Below are 12055 nucleotides of genomic sequence, written 5' to 3' on the forward strand. Positions count from 1 at the left end.
GCGGGGAACGGTGAGCCAATGAGACATGAATGGCTCATTGCAGAGCTCCGAGGGTTCCCACATGATGAGGGGGTACTCGTTTATCTGGCTGTGGGCTGCTTCACCTGGAATACAGCTCAGCTGCATCAGGGTTTTGGCCGCCGTTTTGAGCCTGGACCAGAACAGCCTGTTCACATGCAAACATGGCGGTGACTGAGCCAAAAAGGTGGCTGTTAGCAGTGCTAGCAATTAGCAGAAGTACAGCATGCCGTTGAAGAGGCAGCAGAAACGCATTCAGAGACACGGCAGTCATTGTCCCTGTGGTATGGCAAGAAACTAATAGCCACATCACCTCCCTCCACAGAGCCAGGCAGTGCAGAGGGAGCAAGTAGGGACAAATGGGAAGAAACGAGAAGACAGAACTACATTACTAAGACAATCCTCTCAGCTATACCAGATAGTCACTAAATATGCTTTTCTCGGTACAAACACCATACTAAAGGTAGCTGATTGAAAAATAAACATGATCAGTGCATGTTCCAGGGCTTTATAGGGGGAGTGTGAAGTTTTGTTTTTGTTTTTTTCAGGTGCCATGGCCTCATGAGGGTAAACCAATAGTGAAGCCTGTTAGAAATCAGAGCATGTACGAAACACAACCAGGTTTAAGGCCACAGTGTCCACCAGACAAAGTTCATTTTCTCAGATGAGAATTTATGCTGAGTATGAGCTGTGTAGAAAGCTTCGCAAGCAACTCCAGTCCAAGTTTAATTTTCAGGTTGGTTCTAAGACACAGACCCTGAGAACGCAACTTTGGATGTCCTCAAATACAAATGTCATCAATGTGTGTGTGTCTACAACACAGGACAACACACCTCCCTGAATGGCAGAGGTTTAGTATTAATGTCTTGTGTGGTCAGTCATGTATAGTCTCTCCATGATCTCTGCTGAACTCTGATCAGCACTGCTGTTTGTCAGCGTAGGCATTAAGCAGTTGATTTTATGAATTTATCTTCCTCCTGTCTCAGATTATCTCCACAGCAGTGATGACTTACACCAAACACTTTGACCAGCACGGCCGCATCAAGGAGATCCAGTATGAGATATTCAGGTCCCTGATGTACTGGATCACCATTCAGTACGACAACATGGGCAGAGTCACCAAGCGCGAGATCAAGATCGGACCGTTTGCAAACACAACCAAATATGGTTACGAGTATGACGTTGATGGCCAGCTGCAAACGGTTTCCCTCAATGAGAAGATGATGTGGAGGTAGGATCATAACATTAAACTAAAAAGAAGCTCAATTATTTGATGATGCCAAATGCTTACAATATATTTTTCTGGCCTGCCAGGTATAATTATGATCTGAATGGTAACCTGCATTTGCTGAACCCTGGGAACAGTGGTCGGTTAACCCCTCTACGCTATGACCTGAGGGACCGAATCACTCGTCTGGGTGATGTTCAGTACAGGCTGGATGAAGACGGTTTCCTCAGACAGAGGGGAGCCGAGATATTTGAATACAACTCCAAAGGTGGGAATTAGTCTTTGGTACTCCATGTTTTAGTTGCCCAACAAGGACAACAAGTTCACACAGTTTATTCAAGAGATGTATCTGAACCACTGACTCCTGTATCCGACCGGTCAGTTATGGAGTTTCTTCCAAGGACAGCTCGTTATTAACAGTGCAAACTCCTGTGTCAAACTTCACCGAAGTTTAATTTGATGAATTGCATGGACTTACAGGGAATTGTGTGTTTTTTATTTTATGTGATTGTACCAGATCAAAATTTTCCTTTTGTCATGCGTGATTCAGGTCTTCTAGTGCGTGTCTACAGTAAAGCAGCCAGCTGGACCATACAATATCGTTATGATGGTTTGGGTCGGCGTGTTGCATCTAGAAACAGTCTGGGCCAACACCTCCAGTTCTTCTATGCTGACCTGAACTACCCCACCAGGATCACCCATGTCTATAATCACTCCAGCTCCGAGATCACATCCTTCTACTATGATCTACAGGTAGCTACACTGAAAAAGCATCTCTGAATATGGTTTTGTCATTGCTAACATGCATTTGGTTAAATTCGACAAGGAAATGATGTAAGTAAAATTAAGTGATTTTAAGCATGAAAATAAGCATCTCCGTCTGGAGACAGGCAAAACACTGAACGTGGAAGAGTCTAGCTCTCTCTGGACAGAGCGCTCACTGATGTTTATTTATGAGTCATATTTGGTTTTCACTCTCAGCTTTTGATTTATGATACTCAGTGTGGAGCAGGTTTCCCTCCAGTGACTATAGGGAAAACATGGTGAATGTACAGCATCTCAATTAGGAAGGAGGGGATGATTTTCTGTGTAGCAGCCCCACTTCATCACATAGTAGTATTGTTGAAAAATCTTGTAAATGCGTGACAGGTTAGGGGACCTGTAGTACACAGACAGCCGCAGATGAACGGGTTTAATGTGATAAATACAGTGAGTGAATCAGAGAGAGACCCACAATAACTAAAAATAATAGTGACATCATTATTTACAGCCCTGTAAATAATCATGTAGAGTTATAGAATACAACAGCAATGAAAACATAGCATCATTATTATTATTGTATTCATTTGTATGATTGGAATGTCTGTTGCATAGGGCCATGTGTTTGCTATGGAGATCAGCAGCGGAGAGGAGTTTTATATTGCGTGTGATAACACTGGGACCCCCCTGGCTGTCTTCAGCAACAATGGACTATTACTTAAACAGGTACTGTATGTGTGCACTTCTTCCCTTTGTGGAACAAAGGAAGAAAGCGCTTGAGAGTGTTTCGTATTTTCTGTTCAAATTCTATTTATAAATCTCGGTTTGTGTGTGTGTAGGTGCAGTACACAGCATATGGCGAGGTTTACTTTGATTCCAACCCAGACTTTGTGCTGGTAATTGGTTTCCACGGAGGCCTGTATGATCCCCTAACACGACTGCTGCATTTTGGAGACAGAGATTACGACATCCCTGCCGGCAGGTAGGCAGTTTGTCACTCATTGTCAGTCCAAACATGATGATTGATTCTATTTATAACTGCATGCTATTCCAGCTTTGTCAGTGTCACATCTGACCAGATTGTGTTTGTTCTGAAGGTGGACCACTCCTGACATCAGCACATGGACACGTGTCGGTAAAGAACCCCAGCCGTTCAACCTCTACATGTTCCGAGGCAACAATCCTATCAGCAAGATTCATCAGGTCAAAGAATATGTCACAGGTAACAAGAAATATTTACAGTATGAAAGCACTAAGAAGGTAGATAATAACTAATATCTATTTGGATTATAGCCTTAACAAAAAATGTTGAAGCTGAATAGTCAATGCATATTTGTATGTACATAGCTGTTTTTAAAAACACAAGATTTCATTCATTTGAGGGTTATTTACCTGTTAAAAGTTGGATAAATCATGAAAAAGCAACACACTAGTGCTTTGTGGCATTACAACAATTGCAGTGGGTGGAGTTTGCCTACATTTAGTGGAATATGAAGCTATTTCTTTATATTTTATCTCATCCCCCTGAATTGTGAAGGGGAGGGTTTTATGAATTCTTGAAAAGGTAAGTTACCGCACATGCTATCCTGTTGAGAGGTCATTACAGTTTGTGTGTCATTGTCCAGCATTATCTAAAAGCTAAATTTTGTGAAACTGAACAGTGCCGTGAAATAAACCTGTTGCAAAAGGTGTAAAGAAAGTTGTTCTTTCTACCTGCCAGGTGGACAAATCGAGATATGAAATGATCCAGCATTTGAGCTGGGTCAGACAGAATTTGAGTTGCAGTAATGAACTGCCACATTACTTTTTCAGTAATGAGCTGCAACAATGTGAGGCATTTAATGTTTATTAAGTTTGTCTGTAATTATAAGAAGGTGTAAGAAATATACAAAGCCACAGTTTTTATTATCCCAGTTTGTTTAGGTGATGCTGCTATTGAGTGCAAATCATCAAAGCAACATGCTTGACCACATCCTTCAACCTATTTTTTTTTCTCTTTTTTCTTTTCCATGTCCACTGCTCGCTTTGTCTGTAGATGTCAATATCTGGTTGGTCACATTTGGCTTCCATCTCCACAACGCAATCCCAGGATTCCCCATTCCCAAGTTTGACCTGACGCAGCCATCACTTGAGATGAAAAAGAGCCAGCTATGGGACGACCTGCCTGTATGTATCCAAAATAAATCACAGATGACTTACAGCAACTATCCCCTGTTGTATTAACACTGTTCAAACCTTCTGGCTACACCCTGATCAGTGATGTGACAGCAGGTATTTCGTCATTACCTGTTGTGACCTCACTGGTCATGACTGCATTAAAAGTACTTTTTTTAATAATATTTTAATTGCTTGAATTTCAGGTGAGTCACAACACTGAGTTTTTATGGCTCCATGCTGGTAACAGCTGTGGCTGGAGGCAGTGTGTTTTCAGGTTGTCCTTCTGTCCATCCCACTCTCGTGAACATGATATCTCTAACTGAAGGAAATTTCTTCAAATGTGGCACAAATGTCCACTTGGACTGATGAACTGATTCGAATTTCGTGGTCAATGGTGAATGTCACTGTGACTTCATAAAACACATTTTTGGTCATAACTCAAGAATTCATTTGCCAATTATGACACAAATGTCTCATTGGATGAAATGATGACGTGATGGAATTTTATATCTAAAGAGTCAAAGGTCAACTTCACTGTGACATTATGACATTCTGTAAATAATGCTTTTCTGGCCATTATTATAATTAAAATATAGTCAAGCATAAACACATGACAGACAGCTGTAACAGAGAGAGAAAACAAGACATAGAGACAATAAAATGACCATTACAAAGAAATAAGAAGAAGAAATAAAAGTACAGAGAAGAAGAAAAACAATTGACATGGAGAAGAAATTCAAGAAGCAAAATACATATTCAGAAAATCAAGAGGAAAACTGCCAATTCAGAAGGAAACAAACCGGCTGAAAATCTGAGAAAATGAGAGTGAAAAGGTGTAGAAATCAAAAAACAAGCTTACATTCATAGAGAAAAGAAAATCAGGAAATGGGTAGGAAAGAGAAGGCTGTGGGAGGAAATGGAGTGACAATTATGAGAAACGAAATGAGGAGAGAAGACAAGGAGTCTTCCAGCGAAACCAATCACCCATGCCTTTCTCAGCTCCTTCCTCTTTCCTCAAACTCTTTCATTTATTGTGGCTATTTATACACTTTTTTGTTGGGCAGGTTATGAAGATGTCACAAAAAGTGAGAGACTGTGCTGAAACTCAGTGAAGACACCAACATGAGCACTGCTTAATGAAGACAAAAATAGATGCAGCACATTCAGAGAGCAATTGGGAGAAAAACCAGAGAAAATGAAGAGGGAAAGGAGGGAGATTTGGACTGAGTGACAGTGTTGTTTGAAGTGTGAATGCACTGGACTTATTTGTGCAATCTTTCTGTAATGTGCTGTAATGGTCTTTCTGACGAGGAAATTCAGAAGCTACAGGGAGTCCACACGTGCACACACACACAGAAAAAACACTTCACACACTTTTATGTATTGGCACAAAAAAGCTGCAGTTGAGTTCTTCTTTTACTTGAGGTCAAAAATGCGTGTATATATGTAAGCAAGTAAACAAGTTTTGTTTATTGTGTTTAGAAACATCATCTTTTTAGTGTTTTGGTGCAGTCTGCAACTATTCCTTTCTAGTGTATTCTGTTTATTTACAGGGTGGATGTGTAATAAAGTGATATAACCACATTTAGTCAGACATCCACTTTTCTACAATAACATGCCCCACACCCACACATATTATGACGAAAATACAAAGCAACAGCAACAGCAGACCCTGCATGAAATTACAAGAAAATGTCAAAAGTAAAAGCTTTAAAAAAAATGTACACGACATACAGAGTTTGATTCTAAACAGTTGCTACAATCCATTAGTCAGAGTTAACTCATCGTTATATAGCAACAGTGCATGAGAATATACTGCACTTCACCATGCTGGCATGCAACCGCTGTTCTTTTTCAGTGTATCTACTTAAGAATAAGACCTCTTCCTCGCCTCGTTTTGTTGCGGTAGTGGTTTTTAACCCCCAGGCACAGACCAGTACCAGACCACAGAACATTTGTTATTGTGGAAAAGATATGATTTGGCAAAGCTGCAGCTCTGCACAGTGTCTGTTTTTTTCCTGCTCTCTGTCAGACACACAGACAGGCTGCAAAGTTCATCAATTTTTGTCTGAAAAACTGCTGCAAATTTGGTCCTAATGTGAGATATGGGGTTGTGTTTATTTAATGCTTTTACGACATGTTAATGATATCTTAAGTATCAAGCAGCACATAAAGTTTTTCTTGTTTTTCTTGTTCACAGTCTATCTCAGGTGTCCAGCAGGATGTGACTCGTCAGTCTCGGGCCTTCCTGTCCTTTGAGCGAATGCCCGAAATCCAGCTTAACCGGCGGCATTCAGACCACACCAGACTCTGGCTGTGGTTCGCCACCGTCAAGTCTCTGATTGGTAAGGGAGTGATGCTCGCTGTGATCCAAGGCCGCGTGGTGACCAACGCTCTCAACATTGCCAATGAGGACTGCATCAAAGTGGCTGCGGTCTTAAACAATGCCTTTTACCTGGAGGACTTGCATTATACTGTAGAGGGACGAGACACGCACTATTTCATCAAGACCAGTCTGCCTGACAATGACCTCAGTGCGCTGCGGCTTACCTCAGGCAGGAAATCTCTGGAAAACGGTGTGAATGTTACAGTGTCACAGTCTACGACGGTGATGAACGGGCGAACGCGGCGCTTTGCTGACGTCGAGCTGCAGTACGGGGCTTTGGCACTCCATGTGCGTTATGGGACGACGCTGGATGAGGAGAAAGCGCGAATCCTGGAGCACGCGAGGCAGAGGGCGCTCTCGAGCGCCTGGACCCGTGAGCAGCAGCGGGTGAGAGACGGGGAGGAAGGAGTTCGGCTGTGGACGGAGGGGGAGAAAAGGCAGCTGCTGAGCAGCGGGAAGGTTTTGGGTTACGATGGCTACTACGTCCTGTCCATAGAGCAGTACCCCGAGCTAGCCGACAGCGCTAACAACATCCAGTTCCTACGCCAGAGTGAGATAGGGAGGAGGTAACACGGCATCAACAAATGTCTAATTTCTACGCCCTGTGACTGTCAAAGACTAACAAAAAGTTCAGTTTTAACACAAAATGGATGTCAGAGACTGAACTGTCTTGAAACTCAAAACTAGCCAGTGAAGAGACCCCATGTTTGCAAACTTCTAAGGATGGTTAAGTAGGACTTATAGACTGATTTGATTAATGACGCAACAATCACTTCAACACAACTGACCCAAAACATTATGAACCTACAGTGATGTTAAAATTTTTCAACCAATCCCTTCTCTCTTTCTTTTTCTTTATTTCTTTCTTTCCTTCTTTCTTCCCTTCTTTCTTTCTGTCTGTCTTTCTTCCGCCCTTTTGCCCTATCGTCTGCCTTCAAACAGCCTGCACGTATGCCCCTCCCCCACTTTCTGGTAGGCGGGGCTAATCTGAGTGCTATGATCGTGTGCTATCTAGCTGTCAAACAGTGGGATTTAGAGACTTCAAATAGCTAACTGAGCATTTCAGCAGTCATCACAACTAGATGAGCCCACAAGCATTTAGACAGTTGTAAACTGTCACAGCAGTCAATGTAATAAATGTTTGTGGATCCTAACAGATGTTGCAGGTATCATATCTGTGTGGGTCCAGATGTGACCTGTCGCTCTGGGTTATAGATCTTTATGAGCCATGTCTAAAGGATCTGTTGTTTCCGTGGCTGAGGCCATTGAATGAACTGTTGTGGAACTGATGTGGACTCTCTCTAAGAGAGACAGGCACAAAAAAGGACTACACTTTGTATGAAGGAAAAAAAAGACTGATTTTCTGTTTGAGTTTTTCTTCTGTTTTTATATATAAACTTGCATTTGCTTCAGACAAAAAGGGGATGTAAAAAAATGAACAAAAATGTGTTTACATACTATTACCTATACCACTATTACTACTATTACTGCACCACCACCGGAATGGACCATGATCTAAACTAAACAAAGCCAGAAACTATGAGTTGTGTTTTAGTTTCTTTCTTACTGAATCTATGATCTGTTAAGTCGGTTCTAAACCCACTCCTCCAAATCCCCTCGGCTTTTACAAGGTCAGTAAAATCGTACAGTTTCAGACTACAATCAACAGCGGTGTTTGAGGAAGCAGGACGACCGCAGCGCCATGGCTGTTTATGATTCTATGTGGATGTACTTTTTGTGGACCAAGTGGGCTCACCGGTCTTGTAACACACTGGTCCCCTGTCAGCCCAGGAGTCCTTCACTTCTGCAAAATGTGACTCAGCCTCATAATGCATAGACCTTGTGCTTTAATCGGTCAAAGGTAGTAGTATTGCTTGCAATAGAAACATGTTGTCATGGCATTGGGGGGGGCAGGGTTGCTGTGAGTAGTAACTAATTGTTGCTTCTCTCCTCGTTTTTGCTTGTTTCTCCTTAAAGGGACAGTGCATCGCCATCAGTGACTTTAATGAGTAACAGTAATTGATCAAAAATCGATGTGGATGTTTTCTCATTGATTGTGGGTCTCTGTACTCTTTTAGAGGAGTTTTCTTTGTGTGTATGTGTGTTTACAAGGGTGGGAAGCCAACTTTAACCATTTTAAAGGAAAGAACAGGAACTTGACACAGAGTTAACATCAAATGCTACAGACCTTTCTTCAGAGATAATTGAGACAAGTTGACAATGTTTCATGGGTTTATCTTTTTTATTTTGAAGGTTGAGAAATTCCACTTATCCGTACATCAAAATTAGTCTCAGAGAAAGTAATTTATGTACAGTGTTTCTACGGTAAAGAATAAAAATCCTTGAAACTATTGTTTTTTTTTAATGTGTGTGTGTATGAGAAGCTGCTCGCAGAGTGAACATCACAATGTCCCAGAATGCCCTGATAGCTCCACACAGCGTTGTGATATTGTTATTGAGTACAGATACTTATTGTGTTTTATCAAAACATAAATTAAAATCAAATAGCTTCATTTTCATAAAACTGTTTAACGAGTCATGAGTGCAGCTATCTATCATATAGTGTATGATCAGGAGTCCCGTCATTTTTCAGCTTAGATACTACTGGATCAAACAGACTCCAGTGAACATGCCCCCAACGTCACTGATGGTAAGGAAGTATGATGGTAAGTAATTGGGATAATGTCCACTTTACAAAAAAAGCTTTGTCATTAATACCTAATCTGAATATACACAGCTGATCTTTTCAGGAGATCTGAACTGTGCTATCGACCCAATGCTTTATGGAAATATTTTATGGCAAAAGCTTCGTCACTGGTTATGTGAAACCTTGGAGATTTCTGAACCTCTCAGCTAGGCAATTCTCTCTTTCTTCCTCATGTTCACCACTCCTTTTCCAGACTAGATTATTTCGTTATATGTAGCTCCTTTATTTCAAAGGTTAGACCATTTGAATATCCAGCTATAGCTCTATCAGATCACACTTAAACATGAAAGACTGACCTCTGTGGATACGTCCACTCCTCCTGCTTTGCAGTGAGAAATTATGTAGTTTTGTAAGAACTAACACAGACACATTCTTTGAGTCTAATAAAACAGAGTCATAATCATACTCTTTACCTGAGAGGCCAAATAATATCTTACACTTCACAGCATCATATGCTTCACAACCTACTTTAGATCAGGACAGGTCATATTCTGAGGCAGCCACTGCTGAACTATACCAGGCTTATTTGCAAGCAAAATTCTATCTTCCAACCAATCAAAACAATTGGTACTTAAGACACGTTGTCTCTAATATGAATATAGGAAACTTTAGGTAATTTGGAAATACCAACTCTGAAACCAGAGGAGGCAGAAGATTTAGATCAGGCTCTTGAGCAGCAGTAAGTATTTCAAGGATCTTTGGTAAATGGCTTCTTACCTTACCCCCTACCCTTTCACAGGCATCTATTTCACTTTTTCTTCTTCATGTTGAGTTGAGCAAGGACCCGACTCAATGTGGATCATAACGCCATATCTCACTTTGGAATGTGCTTGTAAATAATTTCGGCTAAAGTGCTAGCATGCCATTTAGACCCCACTTCTTTGTGCAATTGCAGTTGAGTCTCTTTCTATTGCACTTAAGTCAACAATGTAATTCCAAGGCATTAGGAGAGGGGGTAACACTGTGTATCTCTATATGCCGATGATCTCTTGCTTTATGTTAGTGACCCTATAGGTAGTGGTCCTGCAGTCCTCCAGCTTTCTCTGGCTGTAAACTAAGCATAAAAAATTTGACTGCATTCCTATGAAAACCTATACATCCAACAGGAATCTTTGCCTTTTAATTTATCACAAGATATAGGAATACGCATGTCCCACTCTTCCACTCCCTGTTTGAAGCTAACTGCAAGCCTCCGGTTTTCCATGAGAAGAGTGGTTTTGAGAGATGGCGTAGTTTATCCTTGACAGTAAATATCTGTAAACATCTTCCCTAAAGATTTAAATTAAAAATTTGCCACAAGATAATAAAAAAGATGTAAAACAAAAACAATTTTAAAGTCAAAATGCACCTCACACCTACAGCAGAGAGAGAGAGAGAAATACTCAGCAAGAGATAAAAATCAAGAGAGAAAAATGTCCTACTAATTCCTCGTACTCCTGCCTCACACTGTGCGGAATAAAATGTCAACAACCACTGTGGTGCCTAGAAAAGTAGTGCTGCGCTCTTTTTTGCTTTCATATGTGTCTGTTGGCTGTAGCTGTGCTCATGTTGTTCATACATCTCTGTGTTGTCTGCCTGCCTTGGTGATGTTTCATTTTGTTGTTTAAGTGGCAAGTGGTCGAAGCAGATGGATCCTGGTTCTGCTTGACATTTCTACCTGCTAAAAGGAAGTTTTTCCTTGCCACTGTCGCCAAGTGCTTGATCATGAGGGAATTGTTTGGTCTCTGCAGATAAAGAGTTTGGTCTGTACCTGCTTTATACGGAAAGTGTCCTGAGACAACTTCGCTCGCGTGATTTGGCGCTATATAAATTAAATTGAATTAAAATGGAATTGAATTGGTTATTACCTGTACTCTAATAATGCTTATTGTAACCACTGCAGTGTCCATAGTTGTTTAATTTGTTGTTATTCATTTTTGTGTCATCATACGAAGTATCAAGTTCAGGCAGGCCACTGAGGTCAAGCTTAATGGGCATTTTAGTTCATTGGCTGATGGCTCAGCTGATCTCAAAAAAAGGCCACATCAGCTGACAGATCAGCTGATTCTCTGCTTGCACCTGGCTTGGCACATCTCAAACAGGTCTATTTAAGCTGGCATAGCCTGCTTACCTGCCCCACTTCCTATGCAAGCTGTTTTTGCTTCCCACATGAGATCAACAAGACTATTGGTGTGTGCGCTTCTACTCTCTCTGCTGCTCTTCATGTTGATCCCCATCCTTGATGACAATCCATGGCAGATTGACTGCGTCATGGATTCCCAGCAGGTATCCGAAGCAGAGCAAGCCAATTCAGAAGAGAACGCTGTCCCCATTCACAGAAGCTCTCGTCTGGCAAGTAAAACCTTCAGCACTATTGAATTAGCGAATGGCCAGTGCTCAAACTTCTGGAGACCTTGTTCAGGAGTAACATTTAGGCTCCAGTCGGAGCTTCTCATGAAGACCTTTTTTCATTATTCTTAGGGCACATTCACAATGAGCCACCATCTGCAGTTCTTTTCAACTCCTCTGTTCCTAGGGAGGCTGCTGAGAAGGGGAAGAACTGCTCCTGCCACTGCTCCACTGTCCAAAGGAGCACAAGTCTCAACCCCAGCAGCCAGCTCTGTGGACCTGGAGGTTGTCCAACATCCAATCATCGCTCGCCACTATGAAGTCCAGGATTCAAGCCCTGGAGTCTGCTTCAGCACTCTCTACAAGTTCGTTTCTTTCCAGTCAGTCTGACTACCTCCCATCCTTCTCCCTCAGGCGCGGGGGTGATTCCAATGATGACACGCCAGCGACCATTGATGGCATCGCAATCCCA

General features: G+C 41.7%; 1 protein-coding gene across 1 annotated transcript in view; it reads left to right on the top strand.

Moving 5' to 3' along the window:
* Nucleotides 1-8901, top strand: part of tenm3 (teneurin transmembrane protein 3) — a 198826-nt gene extending 189925 nt beyond the window's left edge. The window contains exons 43-50 of the mRNA XM_041933771.1: nucleotides 1005-1249; nucleotides 1333-1514; nucleotides 1797-1999; nucleotides 2621-2731; nucleotides 2845-2987; nucleotides 3103-3227; nucleotides 4041-4171; nucleotides 6363-8901. Of these exons, the coding sequence (XP_041789705.1) occupies nucleotides 1005-1249; nucleotides 1333-1514; nucleotides 1797-1999; nucleotides 2621-2731; nucleotides 2845-2987; nucleotides 3103-3227; nucleotides 4041-4171; nucleotides 6363-7118 (1896 nt within the window). The 3' untranslated portion in view covers nucleotides 7119-8901. The remainder of the gene's footprint in view (nucleotides 1-1004; nucleotides 1250-1332; nucleotides 1515-1796; nucleotides 2000-2620; nucleotides 2732-2844; nucleotides 2988-3102; nucleotides 3228-4040; nucleotides 4172-6362) is intronic.
* The last annotated feature ends 3154 nt before the right edge of the window (nucleotides 8902-12055 follow it).

The sequence above is a fragment of the Chelmon rostratus genome, chromosome 3 (assembly GCF_017976325.1).
Source record: "Chelmon rostratus isolate fCheRos1 chromosome 3, fCheRos1.pri, whole genome shotgun sequence".
NCBI classification, from domain to species: Eukaryota; Metazoa; Chordata; class Actinopteri; order Chaetodontiformes; family Chaetodontidae; genus Chelmon; species Chelmon rostratus.